General features: G+C 37.9%; 1 protein-coding gene across 3 annotated transcripts in view; it reads left to right on the top strand.

Moving 5' to 3' along the window:
- Window positions 1-27,843, top strand: part of EPS15 (epidermal growth factor receptor pathway substrate 15) — a 163,768-nt gene that overhangs the window by 68,526 nt on the left and 67,399 nt on the right. For all 3 annotated transcript variants that reach the window (XM_030942712.1, XM_030942714.1, XM_030942713.1), the window contains 4 exons: window positions 10,725-10,814; window positions 11,757-11,902; window positions 14,138-14,294; window positions 18,363-18,448. In XM_030942712.1, coding sequence (XP_030798572.1) covers window positions 10,725-10,814; window positions 11,757-11,902; window positions 14,138-14,294; window positions 18,363-18,448 — 479 coding nt within the window. The remainder of the gene's footprint in view (window positions 1-10,724; window positions 10,815-11,756; window positions 11,903-14,137; window positions 14,295-18,362; window positions 18,449-27,843) is intronic.

Below are 27,843 nucleotides of genomic sequence, written 5' to 3'. Positions count from 1 at the left end.
TACCAGCTCCTCCTTGTACCTCTGGTAGAATTCGGCTGTGAATCCATCTGGTCCTGGACTTTTTTTGGTTAGTAGGCTATTAATTATTGCCTTAATTTCAGAGTCTATTATTGGTCTGTTCAAGGATTCAGCTTCTTCCTGGTTTAGTCTTGGCAGCCAGAGAGAAAGGTCGGGTTACCCACAAAGGGAAGCCTATCAGACTAACGGCGGATCTCTCGGCAGAAACTCCACAAGAGAGAAGAGAATGGGGGCCAGTATTCAGCATTCTTAAAGAAAAGAATTTTCAACCCAGAATTTCATATTCAGCCAAACTAAGTTTCATAAGTGAAGGAGAAATAACATCCTTTACAGACAAGCAAATGCTGAGAGATTTTGTCATCACCAGGCCTGCCCTACAAAAGCTCCTGAAGGAAGCAGTAAACATGGAAAGGAACAGCTGGTGCCAGCCACTGCAAAAACATGCCAAAATGTAAAGACCATCGATGCTAGGAAGAAACTGCATCAACTGATGAGCAAAATAACCAGCTAACATCATAATGACAGGATCAAATTCACACGTAACAATATTACCCTTAAATGTAAATAGGCTAAATGCTCCAATTAAAAGACCAGATTGGATAAACTGGCAAATTGGATAAAGAATCAAGACCCATCAGTGTGCTGTATTCAGGAGACCCATCTCACATGCAGAGAAACACATAGGCTCAAAATAAAGGGATGGAGGAAGATCTACCAAGCAAATAGAAAACAAAAAAAGGCAGGGGTTGCAATCCTAGTCTGTGATGAAACAGACTTTAAACCAACAAAGGTCAAAAGAGACAAAGAAGGCCATTACATAGTGGTAAAGGGATCAATTCAACAGGAAGAGCTAACTATCCTAAATATATATGTGCACCCAATACAGGAGCACCCAGATTCATAAAGCAAGTCCTTAGAGACTTACAAAGAGACAGACTCTCACACAATAATAATGGGAGACTTTAACACCCCACTGTCAACATTAGACAGATCAATGAGACAGAAAGTTAACAAGGATATCCAGTAATTGAACTCAGCTCTGCACCAAGCGGACCTAATAGACATCTACAGAACTCTCCACCCTAAATCAATAGAATATACATTCTTCTCAGCACCATATCACACTTATTCCAAAACTGACCCCATAGTTGGAGGTAAAGCACCCTTCAGGAAATGTAAAAGAACAGAAATTATAACAAACTGTCTCTCAGACCACAGTGCAATCAAATTAGAACTCAGGATTGAGAAACTCACTCAAAACCACTCAACTACATGGAAACTGAACAACCTGCTCCTGAATGACTACTGGTACATAACGAAATGAAAGCAGAAATAAAGATGTTCTTTGAAACCAATGAGAACATAGATACAGCATACCAGAATCTGTGGAACACATTTAAAGCAGTGTGTGAAGGGAAATGTATAGCTTTAAATGCCCACAAGAGAAAGCAGGAAAGATCTAAAATTGACAACCTAATATCACAATTAAAAGAACTAGAGAGGCAAGAGCAAACACATTCAAAAGCTAGCAGAAGGCAAGAAATAACTAAGATTAGAGCAGAACTGAAGGGGTTACAGACACAATAAACCCTTCAAAAAAAATCAGTGAATCCAGGAGCTGGTTTTTTGAAAAGATCAACAAAATTGATAGACTGCTAGCAAGACTAATAAAGAAGAAAAGAGAGAAGAATCAAATAGATGCAGTAAAAAATGATAAAGGGGATATCACCACTGACCCCACAGAAATACAGACTACCATCAGAGAATACTATAAACACCACTACGCAAATAAACTAGAAAACCTGGAAGAAATGGATAAATTCCTGGACACACACTTTCTCCCGAGGTTTATCTTTTTAATAAATGAAGCTAAAGATTCTAAACTGTGTAACTTCTGTTGCCATGTGAACCTTTGATGAATGGCCGTTGTTTTTTTTCAAATGTAAATGCTTGTTCATATTCTCAGAAACCCAGTAGTTTAATTAAAAATCCAGAATCTAGAATATCTTTTAGTTTTTTTTGTTTTTTTGGTTTGTTTTTTTTTTTTTTTTTTTTTTTTTTTGAGGCGGAGTCTCGCTCTGTCGCCCGGACTGGAGCGCAGTGGCCGGATCTCAGCTCACTGCAAGCTCCACCTCCCGGGTTTACGCCATTCTCCTGCCTCAGCCTCCGGAGTAGCTGGGACTACAGGCGCCCGCCACCTCGCCCGGCTAGTTTTTGTATTTTTAGTAGAGACGGGGTTTCACCGTGTTAGCCAGGATGGTCTCGATCTCCTGACCTCGTGATCCACCCGTCTCGGCCTCCCAAAGTGCTGGGATTACAGGCTTGAGCCACCGCGCCCGGCCGGTTTGTTTTTTTTTTTTAAAGTAAATTTGTAAAAGTTAGGCCTTGGCATGGCCATGGGTATTCTGGCCACAAGTAAAATGACTTCAGAGAGTTTTGTGTATGTGGAATGTATAATGTATATGTGTATGTACATACACAAAAAGTAGATTTAAAAAATCATATCTACCCACTTGAATCTGGATTTTTAAAATATCTGTGATTATGTATCAGTATTCTGTTTACTCATTGATGAATTACCTGACTAGATTGTAAGGATATTGGAAATATATTTCCCTGAGTTTAACTTCTGTCCCATTTGGCTTTGTAGAAAGTCTCTGATGGAGCACTAAGGTGACATTTTGTAAAAGGAGCAAATTTTTCTTTTTCTTTTCTTTCTTTCTCTCTCTCTCTCTCTCTCTCTCTCTCTCTCTCTCTCTCTCTTTCTCTCTCTCTCTCTCTTTCTCTCTTCCTCTCTTCCTCTCTCTCTCCCTTCCTTCCTTCTTCCCTCCCTCCCTCCCTCCCTCTCTCCCTCCCTCCCTCCCTCTCTCCCTCCCTCCCTCCCTCCCTTCCCTCCCTCCCTCCCTCCCTCCCTCCCTCCCTCTCCCTCCCTCCCCCCACCCCCCGGTCTGCAGTATGGTGGTATGATTTGCGCTCACTGCAACCTCCAATCTCCCAGGTTCAATCTGTTCTTGTGCCTCAGCCTCCTGAGTAGCTGGGATTACAGGCGCCCACCACCACGCCTGGCTAATTTTTGTATTTTTTGTAGAGATGGGGTTTCACCATGTTGGCCAGGCTAATCTCAAACTCCTGACCTCAGGTAATCCACCCGCCTTGACCTCCCAAAATGCTGGGATTACAGGTGTGAGCCACCATGTCCAGCCAAAGGACCAAATGTTTCTGTTATGGTTTGAAAACTAGAAATGTATCTAAAATTATGCTACTTCCTGTGAACCAAGGGAAGTGACTGATAATTATGTTAAAGTTTATTCTCTTTGTGGGGTTAGTTCTACAGGTGTATAGTTCTATTCTGTAAAATAGTTCTTTGTTTTATTAGGGCTGAAACTACTGCTTTTAATTTTAAAGAGAAGGCCCGTAAATCTAGGAATCTAGTATTTGGTGAATGAGCCTATGCTCATGCTTTTTTGTAGATATTTAGAGTTTGACAAGATCCTATAATTTAGCTTCTCTAAGCACAGCAGTTACTGGCTTACAACCCAGGCTAACCTGAGCCTTCTGGAGTCATGTTCTTTTTTTTTTTTTTCCTAATGAACTTTAAATTTTGGAGTGATTTTAGATTTATAGAAAAGTTGCAGAGAACAGTTTTCCATTCCCCTTCGCTGTTTCCCTTATTAACATATTACATTACCATGGTACATCTGTCAAAACTAAAAAACAACATTGGTGCATTATTAATTCCAGACTTTATTTGGGTTTCACCAGTTTTTCCTTTCTGTCACAGGATCCAATCTAGGGTATCACGTTGCATTTAGTTGTCATGTTTTCAGTCTCTCTGGTATATGAGTTTGTCAGTCTTGCCTTGCTTTGACATTTTTGAGGAATACTGGCTAGATATCCAGCAGAATGTCTTCCAACTTAGATTTGTCTGATGCTATTCTCATGACTAGACTGGGCAAATGAGTTTTTGCAAAGAATAACGTGTAGTAGGCATGATGCTTTCATCATCACATTATATTGGGGGTATATGATATCCATGTGACATCAGTGTTGATGTTAACCTTCACTTATTTAAGATAGTGTTTGCCAGATTTCACCACCATGAAGTTACTTTTTCCCTTTTCCTGCTCTATTCTCTGGCAGTGTGGACTCATGCCCTTTTTATTTTGCCATTTGTCTGCATATCTATCTATTGGTTTTTACATTCTTACTAAGCCTTAACTTTTTCTGTGAGGTAAGTTCTTAGACTGAAAGTGGCTTAAGCTTTTGTCAGTACCATTTGTTTGGGTCTTCATTATGTGAGGAGTTTTTGGCACTTAGAGATGTATAGAGGAGCTGTTTCTGTGTGTATTATCATGTATCACATTGTATTAAAATTAACTTTTTGCATATCTCTTCCTCCTGTTGAGTTGTAAAAGTGAGAGATCTTTTCACTTTTTTTTTTTTTTTTTAAACAAAGTATCATTCTGTCGCCCTGACTGGAGTGCAGTGGCAAGACCTTGACTCACTGCAACCTCCACCTACTAGGTTCAAGCAATTCTCCTGCCTCAGCCTCCAGAGTAGCTGGGATTATAGGCTCCTGCCACCATGCCCAGCTAATTTTTGTATTTTTAGTAGAGATGGGGTTTCACCAAAGCCTTGGGCTTTGCCCAAGAATTAAAAGCCCTCCAGGTGATTCTGATGGTGACTGAAATTTCAGAAGTACTGCCTAAAAGCATGGAAAATGAAAAAATATCAGACTAAGTGGGCAGCTGTTAGTAACTGATTACAACAGTAAAATTAAATCTCCTCTTTCCCTGCTGTCTCAGGAATTTGATACTTTTATTATTCTTATTAATAAAATGTTTTAGGCCAGGCGCGGTGGCTCAAGCCTGTAATCCCAGCACTTTGGGAGGCCGAGACGGGCGGATCATGAGGTCAGGAGATCGAGACCATCCTGGCTAATACGGTGAAACCCCGTCTCTACTAAAAAATACAAAAAACTAGCCGGACGACGAGGCGGGCGCCTGTGGTCCCAGCTACTCGGGAGGCTGTGGTCCCAGCTACTTGGGAGGCTGAGACAGGAGAATGGCGTGAACCCGGGAGGCGGAGCTTGCAGTGAGCTGAGAGCCGGCCACTGTACTCCAGCCTGGGCGGCAGAGCAAGACTCCGTTTCAAAAAAAAAAAAAAAAAAAAAAAAACTTTTACTTTGAAATGAAAAGACATTCTAAATGCTTCTTCCTTAAGTGTCTCTTTCTGTATAAATGCACCTGCTAGTATGTTTCAGTTTGACAACTACTTAGTAGCCAGATTTTTTTGGTGTGTGTGTGAATATGGTGCATTTGATTTAGTTGCTTTTGTTTCAGTGGCATACTTTTGATAGGAATAAGTACAATATAATAAGAAAAACAAATAACCCAGCAGTATTAGAAGCATTCTGTTCACTTTTGCTCTTTTATTTGGCGGTATAATTTTTGGCTTTAGTTTTGCCAGGGAATCTATTTTCAAGTCAACGTGAAATTAATAATATATATTTTTAACTTTCATAAAAATGTGTTGTCTGTTGGCAACAGATGGCTAACGTTGCTTTTTTGCTTCTAGTGTCCACTTTTCCAGGAAATGACTCCCATCTGCAGCAAGAGAAGTGCTGACTGTTAGGGTGTACACTAGGCACTTCTCTTAGTGCCATTCTGACAGTTTCACAGTACATACATTGTGAATTTGGTTGGAAGTGTGTGTTAGCCAGATTGTTTTCTTTCTGGAGTTTCAGGCTTTTGGAAATAGAAAGTTTGTGTGTTTCTAAAACTGAAATTGAATTCTTCCAGGTTGGTTAGTGAAAAGGGAGAGGAGAATTCATGGTTAAGTGTGGTTCCTGGACAAACAGCATCAGCTTCACTTGAGAACTTGTTAAAAATGCAAATTCTCAGGCCCAACCTTACTGGTTAGAAAATTCTGAGTGCAGGGGCCAGAAATCTGTGCTTTATCATGCTGTCCAAGTAATTCTGATGCCTGCTAAAATTTGGGTACCAGTGGGTTAAGGTTTTATTAGTTGTAAAGGACAGTATGGTATTGGAATATTAACATATGTGCTGCTAATAAAGCTGATCAAATTTGGAAAAAAATAAGAACTTTGTAGCCGGAAGATCTTGGTTTGAACCCCACTGTATCACTTATTAATCATATTATATTGGGCAAGTTACTTAGCATCTTAGCTTCAGTGTCTTCATTTGTAAAATGACATTAGTAATCCTGGAAATCAGTGATCAGTGTTGTTGCATTGAGTGCTCAATAAATACTGATTTGAGGGGCTGGATGTGGTGGCTTACTTGATCCTAGAGTTGCTTGATACCAACCTGAGCAACATAGTGAGACCCCCATCTCTGCAAAACATAAAAAAATTAGCCAGGCATGGTGACATACGCATGTAGTCACAGCTACTTGGGAAACTGAGGTGAGAGACTCACTTGAGCCTGGGAGGTTGAGGCCACAGCAAGCTGTGTTCTTGCCACTGCATTCCAGCTTGGGCAACAGAGTGAGCCTTTGTCAATAAATTTATAAACAAAATAAACAAATTAAATAAATATATAAATAGATGCGAAAGCCCCACAAAACTTAATATATGATTATATGCAAATTTTCTCTTGGGAAAAATTGTAATTTTCACTGGAAGAAAAAAATTAAGAGGCCAGGTGCAGTGGCTCACACCTGTAATCCCAGCATTTTGGGAGGCTGGGGTGGGTAGATCACTTGAGCTCAGAAGTTGGAGACCAGCCTGGGCAACATGGCTAATTCTCTTCTCTTTAAGAAAAAAAAACAATTAGCTGGATTTGGTAGCATGTGCCTGTAGACCCAGCTACTTGGGAGGCTGAGGTGGGAGGAAGGCTTGAGCCCAGGAGAAGGAGGTTGTAGTGAGCCAAGATTGTGTCACTGTACTGGGCGAAAAAAAAAAACCGAAAAGAAAAGAAAAGAAAACTTTAAGAAACACGCAAGCTTTCTTCTCGTAGTTGCTGGACTCTTTCTAGAGGTTCCAGGTTAGTTTGAGTAATTTCATATGCTCAAAGATAGTTATGGAGAACTTTCATACTCTGAAAGTCTTGAAGGTACCTTGAATGCTTTAAAATGAAGAGGTTATATTCTGGGACAGTCTGTATGCAAATTTTTCCCATTTTGTGCAAGTGCTTTATGTATTAAAAAATTTGTCATGGTTCAAGAATCAATATAAGAAGAGATGCAGTGACAAAAATGTCCGTTCTACCTCGCTCTCAATTGCTCCATTTATCCCTGCTCTCTGACCAATTTTCTTAATTTCTTATTTATCTTAGAATTTCTTTTTTTTTTTTTTTTGAGATGGAGTCTCTCTCTATTGCCCGGGCTGGAGTGCAGTGGCACAATCTCAGGTCACTGCAGTCTCCATCTCCCAAGTTCAAGCAGTTCTCCTGCCGCAGCCTCCCAAGTAGGTGGGATTACAGGCATGCGTGCCATACTTGGCTAATTTTTTTGTATTTTTAGTAGAGATGGAGTTTTACTATGTTGGCCAGGCTGGTTTCGAACTCCTGACCTCAGGTGATCCATCCACCTCAGCCTCCTAAAGTGCTAGGATTACAGGCGTGAGCCTCTGCGCCCAGCCTATCTTAGAATTTCTTAATGCGAATATAAACAAATATAACTAATTATTTCCTCCTTACCACAAAAGATAACCCACTAAACACACTGTTCAACACTATACTTTTTCATAGTTAACGGTTTATCTTGATACCTTTTCACTACGAGAGCCCCATGATTCTTTTTTTCCTGGTTAGCATTATTCAGGCTACCGACAACAAACTGCATCCCATTTAAGTATATAATTTGATGAGTTTTGGCAATTATATGCCTGAAGGCACCACCACAGTTAAGACACACAATGTTCTTTATGATTTTTTTAATGCTTTATAGTATTTCGTTAGATAGATATACCATTTTTTAAAATAATTTTTTTTACCTTAACTTCCCAGTGTAAAGTATACCATAATTTTTTAAACCAGGTTTTGTAGATGGGCATTTGGGTGCTAATACAAACAGTGCTGCAATTAATAATCTTTTTCATACAGCATTTCATATGGATAGATTCCCAGATGTGGGATTGCAGAGCCAAAGGGGAAATACATTTGCAATATGGTAGATGTTGCCAGTTTGTCCTTCAAAGGGGTGGTACCAATTTGAGCATGTTAGGGGAAGAAAAATAATTTTTCCTATATGCTTTTAAGTTATTGACTGAGAACCCTGTGACAAAAGATAAGAGAAAAACAAGTTTATTAACATATATATTTCATATATACATGGAATAAACTCAGGAAAAGAGTTAACTGTCTAATAGATGTCTTACAACTCAGGCTTGCTCTTGCTCCTGCTCTTGCCATGTGACACGTTTGCACCGCCTTTGCCTTTTGCCATGATTGGATGCTCCCTAATGCCTCACCAGAGGTAGATGCTGGAGCCATGCTTAGTACACCCTGCAGAACTGTGAGCCAGTTAAGCTTGTTTTCCTTATAAATGACCCAGCCTTGGGTATTTATTTATAGCAAGATGAAGACGGACTAAAATACAGCACCCCAACGTGGCCTTTCCATCCTAGGAGCTGCCCAGGAGTGCCCTGGCTCCTGCAGGGCAGCAGTTGGGAGCCTTATGTCCCACGTTGTGCCCAATCCTCCCACCACCACAGCTAGCTGAAGCCCAAAAATACCAGGACACATTCTCTCCAAACTCTGAGCTATTAGGAATACCTCCTTGACCATCTCTTGAGTGATCCAGTGAGAAAGAGAAAAAGAGCAGCTTCTGACATCCAGCCACAGCCGGCACTCACAGCGAGGCCACGTAATTTTCCTACTGAATCTTCAGTGGAGCCTCCCTTACGCCTTTTCTACACCCTGGAATCAAGACAAGCTGCCCTGCACTTGGAGTTTTTTTGCATGTCTAACAACCATGGCTCCCTCCTGGACTTGTTCCTGTGGTCCCACCTGGAAGCCATTCGATGCACAGGAGGACCATTTCCCATACCCCCATGATTGCACCCTCAACCAGTCAGCAGCAAGCACCCATTGCCTAGCCATCCCCACCCCTTCCCCAAACTGTCTGAAAAACCCTAGCCCCTAAATTCTTGAGGAGATTGATTTGAGTAATAACTCTATCTTCTGTGTGGTGTGACCAGTTTTGCATCAATTAAACTCTTTACTGCAAAAGAAAAGAACTTAGCCTAATATAGCATCTTTAACAAAGAACAATGAATTTTTTTTAACTCTTATTTTAGGTTCAGGGGTAATGTACAGGTTTGTTATATAGGTAAATTGCATGTCACAGGGGTTTGGTGTACAGATTGTTTTGTCATTCAATTAATAAATGATAGGTAGTTTTTAAAACCTCTTCCTCCTTCTACCCTCACATTGGCCCCAGTGTCTGTCGTTCCCTTCTTTGTGACTGCATTTACTCCGTGTTTAGCTCCAACTTAGAAGCAAGAACATGTATTTGTTTTTCTGTTCCTGTGTTAGTTTGCTTAGGATAATGGCCTCCAGGTGTATCTGTTTTGCTGCAAAGGACATGATCTTGTTGTTTTTATGGCTGTGTAGTATTCCGTGGTGTGTATGTACCACATTTTTAAAATCCAGTCTACCATTGATGGGCATTTAGGTTGACTCCATGTCTTTGCTATTGTGAATAGTGCTGTGATGAACATATGTGTGCATATGGCTTTATGATAAACAATTTATATTCCTTTCGGTATATACCCAATAATAGGATTGCTGAGTCATTGGTGATTCTGCCTTAAGTTCTTTGAGAAATCGCCACACTGTTTTCTACAACGGCTGAACTACTTTACATTCCCACCAGCAGCGTAAAGTTTGTTATATAATTCTTCTGGCGACACCTCTAGGCTGATAAGGGTCTGAAGTCATTTTGGGCAGGAACTGTTATCCTTCCTTGTAGAGAGGGCAAGAGGGACACCTTTGTAAATTTATATCCTGCTTTTACGCATAGAGAGGGAGGGCAGAGAACTTTTTTTTTTTTTAATGCTACTACTTCTCAGTTGCTTTCAGTTCAAAATAATTCTTATGCCAAAGTGGAATGTTTGGGGTAGCATAGTCTGCTACCCCTCAGCTCCCATCAGCAGTGTAAGAAAATTTTCCCACAGTTTAGCTAAAAAAGTATGTTATGAAACTTGGAGTTTTTGCCAATTAGGTGGAAAATGTTATTTCAGTATAAGTTTTAACTTACAGTTTTCATCTGAGATTGGGCATATTTTTGTATGTTAAAGAATGGACCATTTAAGGGATTTGCTTGTCTGTAAAATATCTCTTCAAACTCTTTTTCCATTTTTCTGTTGGACTTTGTTTTTTTTTTTTTTCTGTTAATTTTTAGGAGCTCTTTATATATTAGGGAGTGTACTTCTTTCTTTGCAGATGTTGTCTTCTCAGATTGTTGTTTGCCTTTGACATTGCAAAAACTTTAGTTGAAGGGTGCATCTCTAAATTTTTACTAAGGGTATCTTCCTAAATATTTCTTACTTTTTATTTTTTTTCTTTTTCTCCCTCCTTTCTTTCATCCCTCCCTCATTTTCCCCTTCTTTCCTTCCCAGCCCAATTTCTTAAAAAAGGATTTGAGAGCCTAAAGATGATTTATCATTGAACAATAATCAATTCAGTGGGTGAATGTTAAGTGCTTTTAATATATATGACCCTGGTTCATTTATTTTGAAGGCCATGTTTTTGGTATACTGTGCACTGGAGAAAGAACCTGTGCCAATGTCCTTGCCTCCAGCCTTGGTGCCACCATCTAAGAGAAAAACGGTCAGTATTTCAGGCTTTGTGCGGTTGATCCCCTCTTCAGCATCAGCCAAGGAATCTTACCACTCCTTACCATCTATAGGCATTTTACCTACTAAAGCACCATTAAGACAGGTATAGATTTATCAGTGTTAAAGGATTTTTTTTTAACAAAGTGCATGGCGTTTAACAGTTTACTGTTTGACAAAGATAGAGCAATTAAAGGGATACAAATTTTAGAGCACCATCTGGTTGAACCTACATAATGTGATACTCCAGAGAAGACATATTCTTTCTGCATTTGGCCTTGGGTCATATGAATGGTTTATTGACTTTATCTTGATCTCCCTGGAGTTAAAGTTAGAGATGGAAGATGCTCCATGCTAACATGGCATGTTTGCCCTGGCATAATTAATAGTTGTTTTTATTTTTGTTTGATCTCAGTTAACTCTTGATTCTTTGGGATCAAATTATCGAATTCTGGGTTGTCCAAGGCTTTTTTTTCCTGCCCCCAGCCTGCCTCTTGTCAGATTGAGTAAAGGAAGATTAATGACAGGATAGGCAAATCAGCCAGTTTGGCTATGGTTAACACTGCTGGGTCAAACTATAAAAAATAAAGATTGAGAATTATCTGAGTATTTTGTTTATACAGACTTTCAGTTACCTATATTAATGTGGGCATAAGTCAAGAGTTAACTATGTTTGAATTTACTCATTTCTTAATGAAATGTGGAAATGTGCACCTATAGATAAGTCCTAATTGGCCTGTATTTTCTTCTGTTATTTTGTCTTCACCACAGCATTTTGACTGAGATGTCATATGGAAGTGATACATTGTTGCTCTGAGTTAGTAGGGTAGAACTGTTCAGAATTTGTGATGGATACTGTAATGGATTGAAAGAGTGACACTTCAAAGTTTGTTTCATTTTGGCAGAAATACTGTTTTTTTCCCCCCCCCCCCTGTAGTGGGTTGTATCCCCTGCAGAAAAAGCTAAATATGATGAAATCTTCCTGAAAACTGATAAAGATATGGACGGATTTGTGTCTGGACTGGAGGTCCGTGAAATCTTCTTGAAAACAGGTTTACCTTCTACCTTACTAGCCCATATATGGTAAGACTTTATTTGATTTGATTTTTTTAAAATATGATTTTGTATCAATTCCAGTTTCTGCATTTTGATTTTTAGTCATTTGTAAATAGGACAGTTTTTGTTTCAGAATTTTTATAGAGAAAATCAGAATCTGAAGAATTCTTCTGGCTAATGGACAAAAGCTTGAGAATGGGTTACCTGAAGCTTTATAAGATTGACAGCATCGGCTGGGTGCGGTGGCTAACGCCTGTAATCCCAGCACTTTGGGAGGCCAAGGCAGGTGGATCACCTGAGGTCAGGAGTTTGAGACCAGCCTGGCCAACATGGTGAAACTCTGTCTCTACTAAAAATAAAAGAAATTAGCTAGACACGGTGGTGCGCACCTGTAGTTCCAGCCACTAGGGATGGTGAGGCAGGAGAATTGCTTGAACCTGGGAGGTGGAGGTTGCAGTGAGCCAAGATCATGCCATTGCACTCCAGCCTGGGCAACAAGAGTGAAACTCCCATCTCAAAAATGGGATGGGATGGGATGGGATGGGACGGGATGGGACGGGACGGGACAGGATGTTAATTGTTACTAGATTGTTAAAATCCAGCTTCTGTTTATATCAATTAAACTTAAAATTTTCAGAGAATCCAGATATATGAAATTTAAACAATGTAAAGAACAGTATCTTCAAGGCATACCTGCATAATTTTATAGTGTATATGTATACTTTCATACCTTCACATAGGAATAACATACTTGGTCCTTGAAAAAGACAAACCCTAGTGTCTTTAATGAATTTCACAGAAAATGAGATAATGTATATGAAAATGCTTTATAGCTGGGCGCGGTGGCTCAAGCCTGTAATCCCAGCACTTTGGGAGGCCGAGGTGGGCGGATCACGAGGTCAGGAGATCGAGACCATCCTGGCTAACACGGTGAAACCCTGTCTCTACTAAAAAATACAAAAAACTAGCCGGGCGAGGTGGTGGGTACCTGTAGTCCCAGCTACTCAGGAGGCTGAGGCAGAATGGTGTAAACCCGGGAGGCGGAGCTTGCAGGGAGCTGAGATCCGGCCACTGAACTCCAGCCTGGGCAACAGAGGGAGACTCCGTCTCAAAAAAAAAAAATGCTTTATAATGTGTCTGCTGCCAATCCAACTAACGATACCAGAGGTTATCTTCAGGTTTTCAAGAGGCAGAAACCTCAAAAGTTGAACCACATAGTTGTAAAGAGAAACTTAGAAAAGAATGGAGGCAGACAGTAAGTAGATCTGCCTTAAAAGAAACAAGAACCCAAGACTGGAAAAGATTAAATATGCATAACTAGTAGTAGCTGCCACTATTGAGTGCCTAGGGTAGTCACTATACTCAATAAATGGCAGCTGTCACTGGCTTGATGTGCCCATACTTTTTATATATCCTGTCTTTAATTCTCATAGTAATTTTACAAGATGGGTGTTATCGTCTCCACTTTATAGATGAGGAAACTAAGGTTTGGAGAGGTTAAAAAAATTTAGCCAAGGTTACAAGAAGAAATAAGTAGAAAAGCTGGAATTTAAGATCTATGTGACACATAGTCTTTTTAAGTATGTAGTCTTTTCATCAGACCCTACTGGCCTTCAATGAGTTAAACAGATCAGGATTTCAGAAAGCTGAACTTCTTTTTTTTACTTGCAGTAAAAGAAAATAGAGTAAAACGTTTGCTGTTTCTCTTCAAGTGATTGTGTAAAGCTTTCCAGATTGCTGCCTTTTCCTCACATGTGATTTCCATTTGCAGCTGTTCATTCTGCTTTGGCTTGGTGATCCTTGTATCCTCCTACTCCAAGAGTTGCAGGAGGCATAGCAACATGAAAATTGTGCTTGTTTTAGAATCCTTCTAATGCCACCAGTGAATCAAATTTGTTGAGACTTAGGTTTTATCTTTAATATCTTTTAATGTTAAAAATGTGTTGGGAGTAAGGAATGTTAGAATTCTTTGGCCCACCACAACTTTTACTGTATAGTGGTTCTGAAAATTGGCAAGAAAACACAAAGTGTAAACCCAGATTAGAGGCTCTTGCTCAGCACCAGGGTGAACATTCTCTTTTTACCATCTTAGCTGATCTACCTCTTCGAACAGTTGAGTGAGTTTTTAATAACCTGCAAGTTGGTGTGACTGTCTTTTTAAATTCACCACATTATTTTTAAAAAGCTGCATAGTGGTACTTTCTCTCTGGACTTTTTGCAGTTGTGGCACTTATATACCGTTTATTTTGTTTATTTGTGCAGGTCATTATGCGACACAAAGGACTGTGGGAAGCTTTCAAAGGATCAGTTTGCCTTGGCTTTTCACTTAATCAGTCAGAAGTTAATCAAGGGCATTGATCCTCCTCACGTTCTTACTCCTGAAATGATTCCACCATCAGACAGGGCCAGTTTACGAAAGGTAAGAAAGCTTAAAAGAAAACCTGAATGCATTAATTTCAAAGGAACAAATACTATGTCAAAATACAGATTCAATTTGGATGGAATAGAAGAGAAAATGTATCTGGCTAAGAGCAGAACAGTATACTGTTTGTGGTTTAGTTTGTGCCTATAAATATGTTGGAGTGCCTTGTATAACATCCTTGGCTAGTAGCTTGTTTACGCCATTCATTAAACATGACAACTATATTTCCAATCTTAAAATTGGAAAAATGTGGACTTATTTTTCCTTTGCTGGATTTGTGAATTAAGTTTCGTGAATAGATTATAAAAGGAAAGCTATAAAAATTAAATTATTGTGTTTTACTTGATGATTCACTCTTACATAAAATGATACGGATTTGAAAACAGAATCTTGCATATGATGGTTGCTTGGTGTCAATTTTACATCAAAAAAACCTCCAAGGAAAACATTATGTTGAGGATATATCTGTGTGGTTTTTGCCATAGATGACCTTTTATTCCTGAGTGTACTGCTGAATTTCATATTTGAACAGCTAGAAGTGGTTTTACCTAGTTTTGGTTTCTGGACAGCAGTGAGAATTTTCAAAACTTCATTGTTTTAGTCATGCCTTGATTTTTCTTTCATGTAGAAACCCTTCCTAGTATGATGCATTTACAATATCTTGGCCTTTAGTAGACCTTTGAAAGGACTTGCATACCATAGTGGCTATTTGCCTTTAAAAATAAATACTTTGTATTTTTAAATTTCTTATGGCCTATAAAGTAACCATGGCTATGGCGATTTTTCAGGGTTGTTACACAGTAATAAGAGTTGTCAAATGTGTGGTATGAGGAGAGCTCTTTAAAATGTAGAATATTTTGGGTTTTGGATTAATTTTGTCACATGGTTCTTAAAAATCCCATTTTAAAAAGCTTAACAAAAATCAAATTGGGACCGAGCACAGTGGCTGACACCTGTAATTCCAGTATTTTGTGAGTCCGAGGTGGGAGGATCACTTGAGGCCAGGAGTTCCAGAACAGCCTGGGCAACATAGCAAGACCCTGTTTCTACAAAAACAAAAAAATTAGCCAAGTAGTTCTAGCTACTCGGGAGGCTGAGGCAGGAGGATCACTTGAACCCCGGGTCTTGCAACAGAGCAAGACCCTGTCTCTTAAAGAAAGAAAGAAAGAAAATTGGATTTTTTAAGTAAACTAAATGGAATTTATAACTCAGGTATGGAGAGTTACTTACAGTAGTTTTGGTCCTTATTTGTAATAAAATAAATATTATCTGCTTTGTGAGTTATTGGGGGGGCATTTTGTGAATTTTTTGATTCCTTATGGACATGGGTCCCTTAAGTTGTGGAAAAGACTGAAAGTGATGCCACCCAGAAAGATAAAGGTTACTGAATTTGTATTTTTGCTCTTTGCTATATAACTGTACCTCAGTTATGGAATACTGTGTTGTTTCATGCTTTCTTTCACCTATGCAGACTGTTTTTTTTTTTTTTTTTGCCTTCTTCATTTTATAACCTATTCAGTTGCCTACCAACACAAATTACAGATACGACAGAAATTTCTGGAGCAAATTAAGTTTGTTCATTGAAGTCTCTATGTTAGTAGATGCTTGAAGTTGCATGAGGTATACAGTTGTCTGAAGTTCATTCACTAGATCATAGATACATTTGTCTCTTTATGTCAGACACCAGCATTATTCATGGAAATGGGAATTTATCACTGCTGTCTTATCTATTAACCCAAAATTTTAACTTTAAAAATGAAAACTTGCATTGTTTTATCTTTCAAATAACCTCTTTTCTCTTTAATCTGTTTTTTTTAGTACTGCATTTTTTGCAGCTTTGACTAATCCTTTTTTGAATGTTGCTTTCCTTTCTGTGTTTTTTCTAGTTTGGACTATTTTTTCCATTCTGCAGCACTCTGCTTTTCGCCTTTCTTGTACTGTCAGTTTCTTAACTCTACTCTCTCTCAAGGTTAGAGCTTTATTTTATGCCTTTTTTAGCTTTGTAGTTTTTGGTTTACAAGATACATTTTGAAATGAGAGGTTTTTTATTCAGCAAAAAAGAGAAAATTCCTAAACAGCATGCTTTTGTCACATGTCACTTGGTCCTTGTGTGCATTTTAGCCTACCTTCCCTAGGCTCTCTGATCCACTTAACATCACCAAAGTGGAATTTTTGTGTAATATACAAGATAGGGTGAGAGAAAACATTTTGAAAAGAAGGGGACATGCTATATATTTTTCCTCATATATCCTTCAAATGCTACATAAAATATTAACTAAACTTTTTTCAGTATCTGAGGTGTCACTTTCTAGCTTGTTTGAAGTTAAACTAATTTGTCTCACTCTGTCTTCTTCTTTGATGATAATTTTACGGGGAAGACTATAAAATGTGGGTCACCTTTTTCTGAGTTAGAGTGACAGAGGAGGTGTGGTAGTCACAAGTTCTTTGGTACATTTGCACCTCTGATAGCAAATTTTTCATAACATTTAAGTGAAGTAAGTTACTCTTACTGATAAAAGTGAGACCAAGTGCTAATGTTTCATTTTGTTCAGCTGTCTGGCCAGGCCTAGCTCATAGGTCAGGTTTAGACAGAGTTAAAATACTAGTGAATAGTTGTCACATTCAGAAATCCACTTTAAATACCTAATTTAATTTAACATTGATACGTTTTTGTGTATCAGTGGAACACAGAAAATAAGAGGTGTATTTCATACAAAGCTATAATTAATATAAAATTGGGATTAGTATTAAACCTTCCTAGGTGAAGTTTAGTACTGATAGTCAAAACAGCTTAGTACTAAAAGTGCAGTGTGGCATAAAGAAATATAAAAGGAATTACTTGCTAAATTTTATTGATGTACCTGTTTTATCAAATTTACTTTTAGAGTAATAATTTTATTTACCTAAATGATCTTGATATGCAAGTGCCACTGGGGGCATTGCGTGAAATAGCACTTTAATCAGAAGACTCTTGATTAAACTGCGTATTGGCTGGGTTCAACTTTGAGCAAGTCATTTAATCTGTTTCCTCAGTTCTAAAATGGAGTTAATAATAATATCTGCCCTACCTACTGCCCACTTTACAGATTAGTGTTGAGAATTAACTAGTGGAATTTAAAGTGCTTAGTGAATTGTAAATGAGTATATAAATGTGAGGAGATGAGATATTGTGTGCTTTTAGGTTTCTTCTGTTGTGCAAGCTGTTGACGTAAATTAACTATACAACAACATTAAGTATTAACACTAAGTCTTATGTTCTGTTATATTATATAAAGTCAGCAGTATATCTTAGTTTTTACATGTTCAGGCCTCAGTTTTAACATTTCCAGATGGTAATTATCCTGTTATTTGTTAATCTGGTTGTAGCATTGGGTGTAGATGAAATGGCTGAGGAAGCATTTATTTTTTCGCTCTGACTTCAGCCAGCTCTCTGGGGCATCAACGATAGTTTACAAAGGACATAGAGCCAAGGTAGAAACAACTCAATGGGAGGCCACATATTTTAAGAACATATTCTATTGAAGAGTTAATTATAACAATAGCTTACATTTATAAAAGGTCACAGTTTGTAGAATGATGATTTACTTTAAATAAAATAGACACAGTATATAAAAAAAGTATAAATTCCTTGAATTAAATAAAATCAACCACTACTATAGTTCTGAGATTCAACAAATACAAATACAAATAAATCACCATCAATTTTTCTAAGAATTTATACTTCGGTGGAGGAATTAGTTTATGAATCTGGCATCTCTTTTACTGCAAGGTTCTGAACAGGCTAGGATCAAGTGACAAAGACATTCAGATCGGAGGTGGGGATGGGGTACGTAGTATAGAATAACAGTTTTCAGAGAATTTAAGGGAAATGTAAATGTCTTACTATATAATTAAGTATAAAATTATATATAATTGCACTGGATATGATTTTTTTAATGGAAAGTGTCAGTAATAGAGTAAAATATGAAATACTTTGTATCTGGGTAGAGCTTTAATATTTTTAGTGTCTTGTTATATATTGCATAATTTTATAGTAATGTATAATTGTGAACTTTTTGTTTTTAGAACATCATAGGATCAAGTCCTGTTGCAGATTTCTCTGCTATTAAGGAACTAGATACTCTTAACAATGAAATAGTTGACCTACAGAGGTATGTAAAGCAAAATTACAGCCTACTCATAAACACACACACACACACAGACACACACACATACACAAAGTACATACATGTATATATGTATACAGCCTCCTCCCCACACACACCTTTCTGTTTCTAATGTATATTTTGATAAATGCTACCTTATTTGGTTAAGTACCACAGTTCTGTTTGAACGGAGTCAGGGTACTTCATCATATATGAGGCAGCCTTTAATTGCAGGATACACTATATACTTATGTACCACTGAAAAGTCACTGCCAAATAAACAGTGACATGCCATTAACTACAAGGTACTGTTTGATTTCATTTAGAGAAAAATACGAAAAAATGTATATCCTAGAATGACTGAAAAATAGTTTTTCTCCAACCTTAGATATTTGAATAACATATTAGAAAAATGTTATCATTTAATACATTTAATACATGGAATGTTAAATTCAGACACCATGCCAAGAGCTTTCATAATTATTATTTGACCCTCACACAAACCTTGTAATTTGAGATAGGTGGTGGTGTTTCTATTTTATAGGGAAGAAACTTAAGATGCTTAGATTATTTTGCCCAAAATGATACAAGCTTGTCAGCTGTAGAGCTAATACCTGATCCCAGGACTACTTTATTCTAAGTTGAATCTTCTTTCTTATACATAGGTACTATGTAGGAAAGACTCAAATACAATTAGATTTGAATCTGAGTATAGCAGATAGTATTGGTACTTGCTTAATTTCCGTGTTCCCTGGAAACTTTGTAGTAATACTGATTGTAAAAATGACTATAAAATAACTTTTTAAAAATAAGACAGTTTTTCTGTCTACAGGGCACTGTATCTAAATATTCACACCAATCTTTTTCTTTTTTTGACCCTCACAACACTTTGAAGCAGATAATGGCTGATATACTTCATTTTACTGACAGTATTGAGACATAAGGAGATTAAATGAGTTAACTGCCTTATATGGCAAGAATTTGGCAATGATCTTAACCTTATCTGTGAGACTATATTGAGATTTCTGTAGAAAAACTGGTTGTTAGAATTTTTCAGTTGTAAGAAAGAACTAAACCCAAACTAACTCAAACAGTGAAATTTATTGACTTGTGAAACTGAAACCTTTCAAAGGTAGGGCTGGCTTAAAGCATTCCTTGATATTGAGGCTCAGATGATATAATCAGTTCTCTTGCTCTCCATTTCTTGTTTCCATTTCCACTGGGTTAATTCCATTCTCAGATAGACTTTCTCCTTATTTTGGCAAGAGGGCTATAGTACATCTAGCTACATGTACTTATAATTTCAAGTTTGGTGAAGAGCGCCTCTCTTCTGGCATTTCCTGGAAAAGACCTGAAATTCAGTCTAATTGGATTGGCTTATTGGCCTTTTCCTATGACATAAAACTTCTAATATGGAAATCCGATGAGGACAAAAAACCCTTCATGGTGATTGTATAGTTTAATTTTGTCCTTACTCATGGAAAAAAAAAAATCAAATCCAGAGTCACACGTCACGTTAAGAGACAGTACTGTTATCAAAACCAGGTTGTATAAGTTCAGCATTCTTTCTGTTGTACAATTCTGCCACTCATTAGGATTTTTAAGTTTTTGACTTTGGTTCAAAATAGAAGTAGTAAACACTTAATTACTGAATCTATAATGGTGTTTAGGCTTTTCATTTTCATGTGGTCCATAAACATTTTTGCTTCCCTATATATATTATATACATGTTATAGTAGGTACATTTGAAAATACTTATCTTCTGGGCCTCTTAAGCCTATGAAAATGGATACATACACCAATGTTCTAGGACTTGCTTGATTTGACTTCAAGTGTACTTGTTTAATGTATAAAATATTTCTATAATGAATTTTAATGGGAATTAGAGCATCATAGATAAAATGCTCTTACTGTTGAAAACATTATTTGTTACACTTTGGTCAACTAATCTTTCAATAACTTTTAGTAACTATAATGTTAAGTTGTACCAGTGGCAGTCTTATATAGTAAATGACAGCTGGCAACATGAAAATAACGTACCTAATATTTTGTGACTGTCTTATTATGAAAATCAGAGAATTTCAAAACCTTGTTAGTTTTTAGGGTGTAGTCACATTTTATAAATGTGTGATGTATTTATACATGATTTGACATTTGTGAAAATATTTTTGCTAGACTTTTATTTTAGGTGAGATCTACAGTGTAGGCAACTTACATAATTTGTCAACTCCATTAGTGGCATAGTCAGACTCATCCCCATGCTAAAATTATAGTTGTTAAAATATGCTTTTGTAAATAGTTGTATTAGGTCATTATCACCAAATCTTCAAGGTATTACATTATAAAAACCTTGGTTTTTATTCTTGTGAATGACCGTTTTTTCCGTGCAAAGTTAAAATTCTTCAGCCTTTAATTTTTTTTTTTTTTTTGAAACAGAGTCTGGCTCTGTTGCCCAGGCTGGAGTGCAGTGGCCAGATCTCAGCTCACTGCAAGCTCCGCCTCCTGGGTTTACGCCATTCTCTCGCCTCGGCCTCCCGAGTAGCTGGGACTACAGGCGCCCGCCATGACACCCGGCTAGTTTTTTGTATTTTTTTAGTAGAGACGGGGTTTCACCGTGTTAGCCAGGATGGTCTCGATCTCCTGACCTCGTGATCCTCCCATCTCGGCCTCCCAAAGTGCTGGGATTATAGGCTTGAGCCACCGCGCCCGGCCTAATTTTTTTATTAATATATAATAAGGATGTGATGCCTGTGACTACAAAACAAGAAAAAATAATTTAAACAGATTTTGTGGCTTTTACTAAATTGTTACCTGATAAAATGTTAGCCAGTTCTTTGGTTTTGAGATGAAGATACTTAGTTTTAGTCCAGGGGCTGGGCGTGGTAGCTCATGTCTGTAATCCCAGCAGTTTGCGGGGCTGAGGCAGGTGTATCACTTGAGAGTTCGAGACCAGCCTGCCCAAGATGGTCGAAGCCCATTCTCTACTAAAAATACAAAAATTAGACAAGCGTGATGGCGCACATCTGTAATTCCAACTACTCAGGAGGCTGAGACAGGAGAATCACTTGAGCCTGGGAGGCAGAGGTTGCAGTGAGCCGTTGCACTCCAGTCTGGGCAACAGAGTAAGACTCGTCTCAAAAAAAAAAAAAAAAATTTTTTTTATTTTTTTTTAGTCCAGGGGTCAAACCTCTAAGTAAACAGCATGTATGATGTGAAATTGTAATTACTGTATAATGAATATAGTGCTTTACAATACTTTTGTCTTAATGATAGTTGTAATACATATTCATTGTAAAATTTGGGAAATAGATAAATGCATAATGAAAAAAGGAATATGATTTTTAGAATCATATTTTGTTTTAAGCATTGCAAACCAGTGGAAATATTGAAAGCAGTATATAAACTTGAGTTAGTTGGGTAAAGAATGTTCTTTGTTATTGGTCAGAAAATGAGATTTCATGAGATTTCATTGTCTTTGTTTTCATCTTTAGTTCACCAAATTCTTTTTTTTTTTTTTTTTTGAGATGGAGTCTCGCTCTGTCGCCCGGGCTGGCGGGCAGTGGCCGGATCTCAGCTCACTGCAAGCTCCACCTCCTGGGTTTACGCCATTCTCCTGCCTCAGCCTCCCGAGTAGCTGGGACTACAGGCGCCCACCACCTCGCCCGGCTAGTTTTTCATATTTTTTAGTAGAGACGGGGTTTCACCATGTTAGCCAGGATGGTCTCTTATCTCCTGACCTCGTGATCCGCCCGTCTCGGCCTCCCAAAGTGCTGGGATTACAGGCTTGAGCCACCGCGCCTGTCCCAAATTGTTTCTAGTAGAAAATATAAGACATTGGGAGCTTGAAGCGAGATACCTTTTGGTATATTTTAAAAATTTTTCTGTGATTTCTTCAACATTTGCTATTAATTAAATGATTTAATTATGCCAATTAGATTAAATTAATATATTTTTAACTTAAGGAAAAGCAATACAGGTAGTTGTCATATAACATTCATCAAATACCCGAATCTCTTACTTGAGCTCAAGACCTGTATTTTTCATTACCTACTAGTGTTTTCATCTGAATATCTAGTAGGATATGACTTGCCTAATTGTCCCCTCACCTCTGTTTCTTATCTCCCTTGTCAGTGACATCACCATTCACCTAGTCACTCAAGCTAGAAACCTGAGATTTTTCTTCTTCTCATCTTTAGTCTTCTACCTTTGCAGTATCTCTTGAATTCGTTCCTATCTTCCCTTTTGTCTGATCAACTTCTAACTCTTCAAATCTCACCTTAGACATCATTTCCTCTGGGAGATGAAGCCTTCCTTGACTTTACCTCCCAACCTCTATTCTCTCTTCAAGTCTTATTTAAGAGCCTATTTTATGTAGTCTTTATATTTACAACTGTTATAACATTTATCATACTTCGTTATAATTCTGTGTTTTTTTAATCTCCAACTAGATTATGTGCTTCTTAAGCACAGGGGCTGCTTGTATCCCTAGTATTTAGCTTATAATAGATAAGAAAATAATCTTTTCAATATTGTTGAAATCTGTCTTCTCTGTTCTATGTTTCTTTCTTAGTTTTAGCCTTTATATTTTATCTGGATCATGGCTGTGACCTCCTCATTGGCTCCCTGCTTTGAGTCTTTTCCTCCTTTGGACCATCCTACTTCCAACTGATACATAAAATACAACTCAGATCCCTCAGTGACTTCCCATCTCCAGCTGAATCCAGTTCACTTCTTTGAACATGGCGTAAAGGCCCATCCTTCATGGTGTTCACTTGGCATCCTGACCGTTCTTCTGTCTTAGCCACCTCTCACAGTATGCTCCCTTATGGTACTGTAAAGCTATTTGAGAACAGATACAGTGTGTTTGCTCTTTGTACTCTGAGTGCTCAGTACAGTACTCGAATCTACTATTTCAGCTTTACCCCCTTTCTCCAGTTGTATGATAGATGGGTTTATTACCTCTTACTTCAACATACCACCACTTTTATTCCTCTGTGTCTCTGATCCTACTGTTCCCCTTTGCCTGAAGCACACCTTTTACCTTATAAAGTTTTTTTCATGTTCAAGATGCATCTTAAATATTGTCTGTTCTGTCAAGCCTTCCATGAAATCTTCAGATTGCTAGTTATTCTTTTCTCTTCTTCCAGAGGCTTTATTCCTTTATTGTAGTATTTCTACTGTTTATAGTAATTTATATCGCTTTTTTGGTAAATATTTAATTCCTAAGGGCAAGAGCTATGTCTTGTTCATTTTGGTAGGCCTGGAAATTAACACACACATTACTTGACCCCGTGGAATTAGTATAACCTAGTTGGTTGAATGAATGACTCAAAGTATATTATAAATATTGGAATATTTCCAAGACTTACTTTCTGCAAAATTTATGGCAGAATAAAAGCCATGTGTTAAATATTGAACTAAGGCAAAGACCTTCTGAATAATTGCTTATTTTGAAGACTATAGGAAAGGATTTTAGGCCGGACACAGTGGCTCACACCTGTAATCCCAGCACTTTGGGAGGCTGCGGCGTGTGGATCACCTGAGGTCAGGAGTTTGAGACCAGCCTGGCCAACATGGCGAAACCCCATCTGTACTAAAAATACAAAAATTAGCCGGGCATGGTGGCGCATGCCTATAATCCCAGCTACTCAGGAGGCTTGAGACATGAGAATCGCTTGAACCTGGGAGGCAGAGGTTGCAGTGAGCCGAGGTCATGCCACTGTGCTCCAGCTTAGGCAACAGAGTGAGACTCAGTCTCAAAAAAAAAAAAAGAGAAAGAAAAGGATTTTATATATAAAAGGTTTTTAAATCCTCACAGGAGCATTAAGGGCTGATTTTTTTTTTTAAATATTCTGCAGACTTAGTGTTTTTTTTTTCCCACTTTAAAAAATTTTGGTAAAATACACACAACATAGTAATTTATCATCTTAATCATTTTTAGATAAACAATTCAGTGGTATGAAATATATTCACATGGCCAGTTCAAGACCAGCCTGGCCAACATGACGAAACCCTGTCTCTACTAAAAATACAAAAACTAGCTGGGCATGGTGGCAGGTGCCTGGAATCCCAGTTACTCATGAGGCTGAGGCAGGAGAGTCGCTTGAACCCTGGAGATGGAGGTTATGGTGAGCCGAGATTACACCACTGCACTCCAGCCTGGATGACAAGAGCAAGACTCCGTTTCAAAAAAAGAAAAAGAAATATATTCACAGTGTTGTGCAACCATCATCACCATTCATTTCCAAGACTCTTTTCATCTTATAAAACTGAAACCCCATACCCATTAAACAATAACTCCCCATACTCTACTCCCTCCCATTTTCCTTGCCCTTCCCTAGAGCAGCCACCATTCTATTTTCTGTCTCTCTGATTTTGAATACTGTAACTATCTCATATAAGCAGAATGACGAGATATTTGTCTTTTTATGACTATCTTATTTCACATAACGTCCTCAGGGTTCATCTGTGTTGTGGCATATGTCAGAATTTCCTTCCTTTTTCAGGCTGAATAATAATTCCATTGTACTTACATACCACATTTTGTTTACCTGTTCATCTATTGATGGACATTTGGGTTGCTTCCACATTTTAGCTATTATGAATAATGCTGCTATGAACATGAATGTACAAATACCTTTTCAAGACCCTGCTGTCAGTTCTTTGTAGTATATTTGCAAAAGTGGAATTGCTTAATCATATGGTAATTGCAGACCTGTTTTTGTGTCAAGGATTTCCTTTGAAAATCTGATGAAGACTGTTATACCCTGCCCACAGAAAAAAATAACATGTATATCTGTGATACTATTTTGTATTTATTTCAGGAGTTCCCAGACACTTAAAAACTGTCTGTGGACCCATTCTTGAGAGCTGTTGCTATGAAAGTAAAATGGCTCAGTTAGAGAAGTTCTTGGCAGTGGAAAAGATGAAACATACTAAGAGATTGCTTCAGTCACTTGGATAATGTGGTGGTAAATTATGCTGAGGCAGGAGTTAATATTTTGTCATCTACTAGCTTCCATTTCCTTCCTGTCTCTGTCCTTTTAGCAAGAACATCAGGAAGTTAAAGCCACATCCTGTCAGGCCTGTTGGTTATCCTGGTCTTGGGCCAGTAAACAGGATAGATAATTAGAATAATAGTTATCAGGCATTGTACTATGCCTTCTTTATATAAGTTCACTTGTTGAGCTCTTGTAACATCCCTGAAGGGTAAATAACTTTATTTCAGTTTTTCAGATGAAGAAATGAACAAGTCTTCATTTCCAAGAAGCTTTCTCTGATTATCTGCCTCAGCTCAGAGAGCACAGTTTCCTTCTCTCCCAGTAGACTCTCGACTGTGTGATGACACAGGCCAACTCTTACTTCTAATGAGGCAATATAGTATAGTATTTCAGAGCATGGGCTTTTTAACCAGGTTTCCAGATTGCCTGACATGACCTGGATATACTTAACTATCTGTACCTCAGTTTTTTAATCTATAAAATGGAAATATGAATAACCATGTACAATGCTTAACGCAATGCTTGGAACATAATAAGTTCTCAATACATGTTAGTATCTATCATCATCATCCCAACACCGAGTTCAGCACTTAGAGTACAGGATTTACTCAATAGCTGTTCAGTAAATATTGGTTGGAGTAGCTGAATGAACTTTCTTTCTCTAGTTGAAGAGTGAATGGAACTATGTAGCCAGGTAGCCAGGTTCTGTGTTCCTAAATATATAGACCTCTACTTCCATCATATTCAAGAACTGATTTTTTAAAATTTCTAAATCCTAGCATATGGTTTGAATTTTTAAAAATTCTACGTTTTTGTTTTAGTTCGGTTCAAATATCATTAGAAACCATTATGTCTGGAACATTCATTGCTTATATTATCAAATCTGAAGCTCTTTTACTTATATGGTCCAACTTGATGTGTTTTTGACCCTCTAAAGATCTGTGATACTGATGCTAAAAGGTCTCTTTTGTGACTCTGCCTTAAGAGTGGTATTACTGGTTAAATAACTGAAGCTCTAGGTTGTGGTGTGCATTTCTTTGATAGTAAGGAGGCAGCCTAATTCATTTTCACATAAAGTGTATAGATCATCATTAAGACCTCGGTTTTGGGAGACTCTCCTTATTTGAAAACCTCCTTGCTGAAGTCTGAACCTGTGCTGTCCAGTATAGTAGCCACTACCTGTGTGGTGACTGAGCACTTGAAATATGGCTAGTCCAATTTAAGATGTGTTGTTAGTATAAAATATACTGGATTTCAAAGATTTAGAATGAAAAAGAAGAATGTAAAATATCTTAATGTTTTTCACCTTTATTACATTTTGAAATACTACATTAAAATAAATTTCACTCATTTCTTTTTACTTTTTAATGTGTGCCTGTTAGATCATTTAAAAATTACATAGGCCAGGCATAGTGGCTCACGCCTGTAATCCCAGCACTTTGGGAGGCCAAGGCAAGAGAATTGCTGAGGCCAGGAGTTGAGATCACCCTGGGCAACAAAGCAAGACCCAGTCTCTATTAAATAAATAAATACATATATACATATATACATAATCTATGTGTCTTCTGTTGGACCTGTTCTGTTCTGAGTTAGAATTATTATACATTTCATTTGCTTGTACTGTTTTGTGGCTCTGGTAGCTTACTAAGGGGCATTTACCTCTTTTAATACAGCAATAATTATTGAGATGTATTATAGTCTGTCTTTGGAAAGCAAAAACATCTACCAAGAAATTTCAGCTCCTGGAGGATTTAAGAGTCACAGTCTCGGCCGGGCACGGTGGCTCAAGCCTGTAATCCCAGCACTTTGGAGGCCGAGACAGGCGGATCACGAGGTCAGGAGATCGAGACCATCCTGGCTAACCCGGTGAAACCCCGTCTCTACTAAAAAAAAAAAAAATACAAAAAATTAGCCGGGCGTGGTGGCGGGCGCCTGTGGTCCCAGCTACTTGGGAGGCTGAGGCAGGAGAATGGCGTGAACCCGGGAGGCGGAGCTTGCAGTGAGCTGAGATCTGGCCACTGCACTCCAACCTGGGCGACAGAGTGAGACTCTGTCTCAAAAAAAAAAAAAAAAAAAAAAAAAAGAGTCACAGTCTCCGCCAACATACTGGAGGCCTGATTGCCATCACTCCAGGTGCTTTAGTACAGCTTTCGAAAAGCCAGTAAATGTATTTTTATACTAGTAAACAATGTAATGGTAATAATAATATTAGCTGAAATTTATTTAGCACTTACTACATGCCAGGCATTGCCCTGGAGTGTTTCTAGATGTAACATAAATTAATCCTGCCCATTAACTTTATTATCCCTATTTTGTAATTCAGAAAATTAAGGTTTTGTTTTATATATCTTTTCTGTTGGTTTCTTTTAATCTCATTTTGTCCTGCTAGATAAGTAGAAT

This window comes from Rhinopithecus roxellana, chromosome 12 (genome assembly GCF_007565055.1).
Source record: "Rhinopithecus roxellana isolate Shanxi Qingling chromosome 12, ASM756505v1, whole genome shotgun sequence".
Lineage (NCBI taxonomy): Eukaryota > Metazoa > Chordata > Mammalia > Primates > Cercopithecidae > Rhinopithecus > Rhinopithecus roxellana.
Note: the sequence above shows the minus strand (reverse complement) of the source record. Positions and strands in the feature narration are given on the sequence as shown.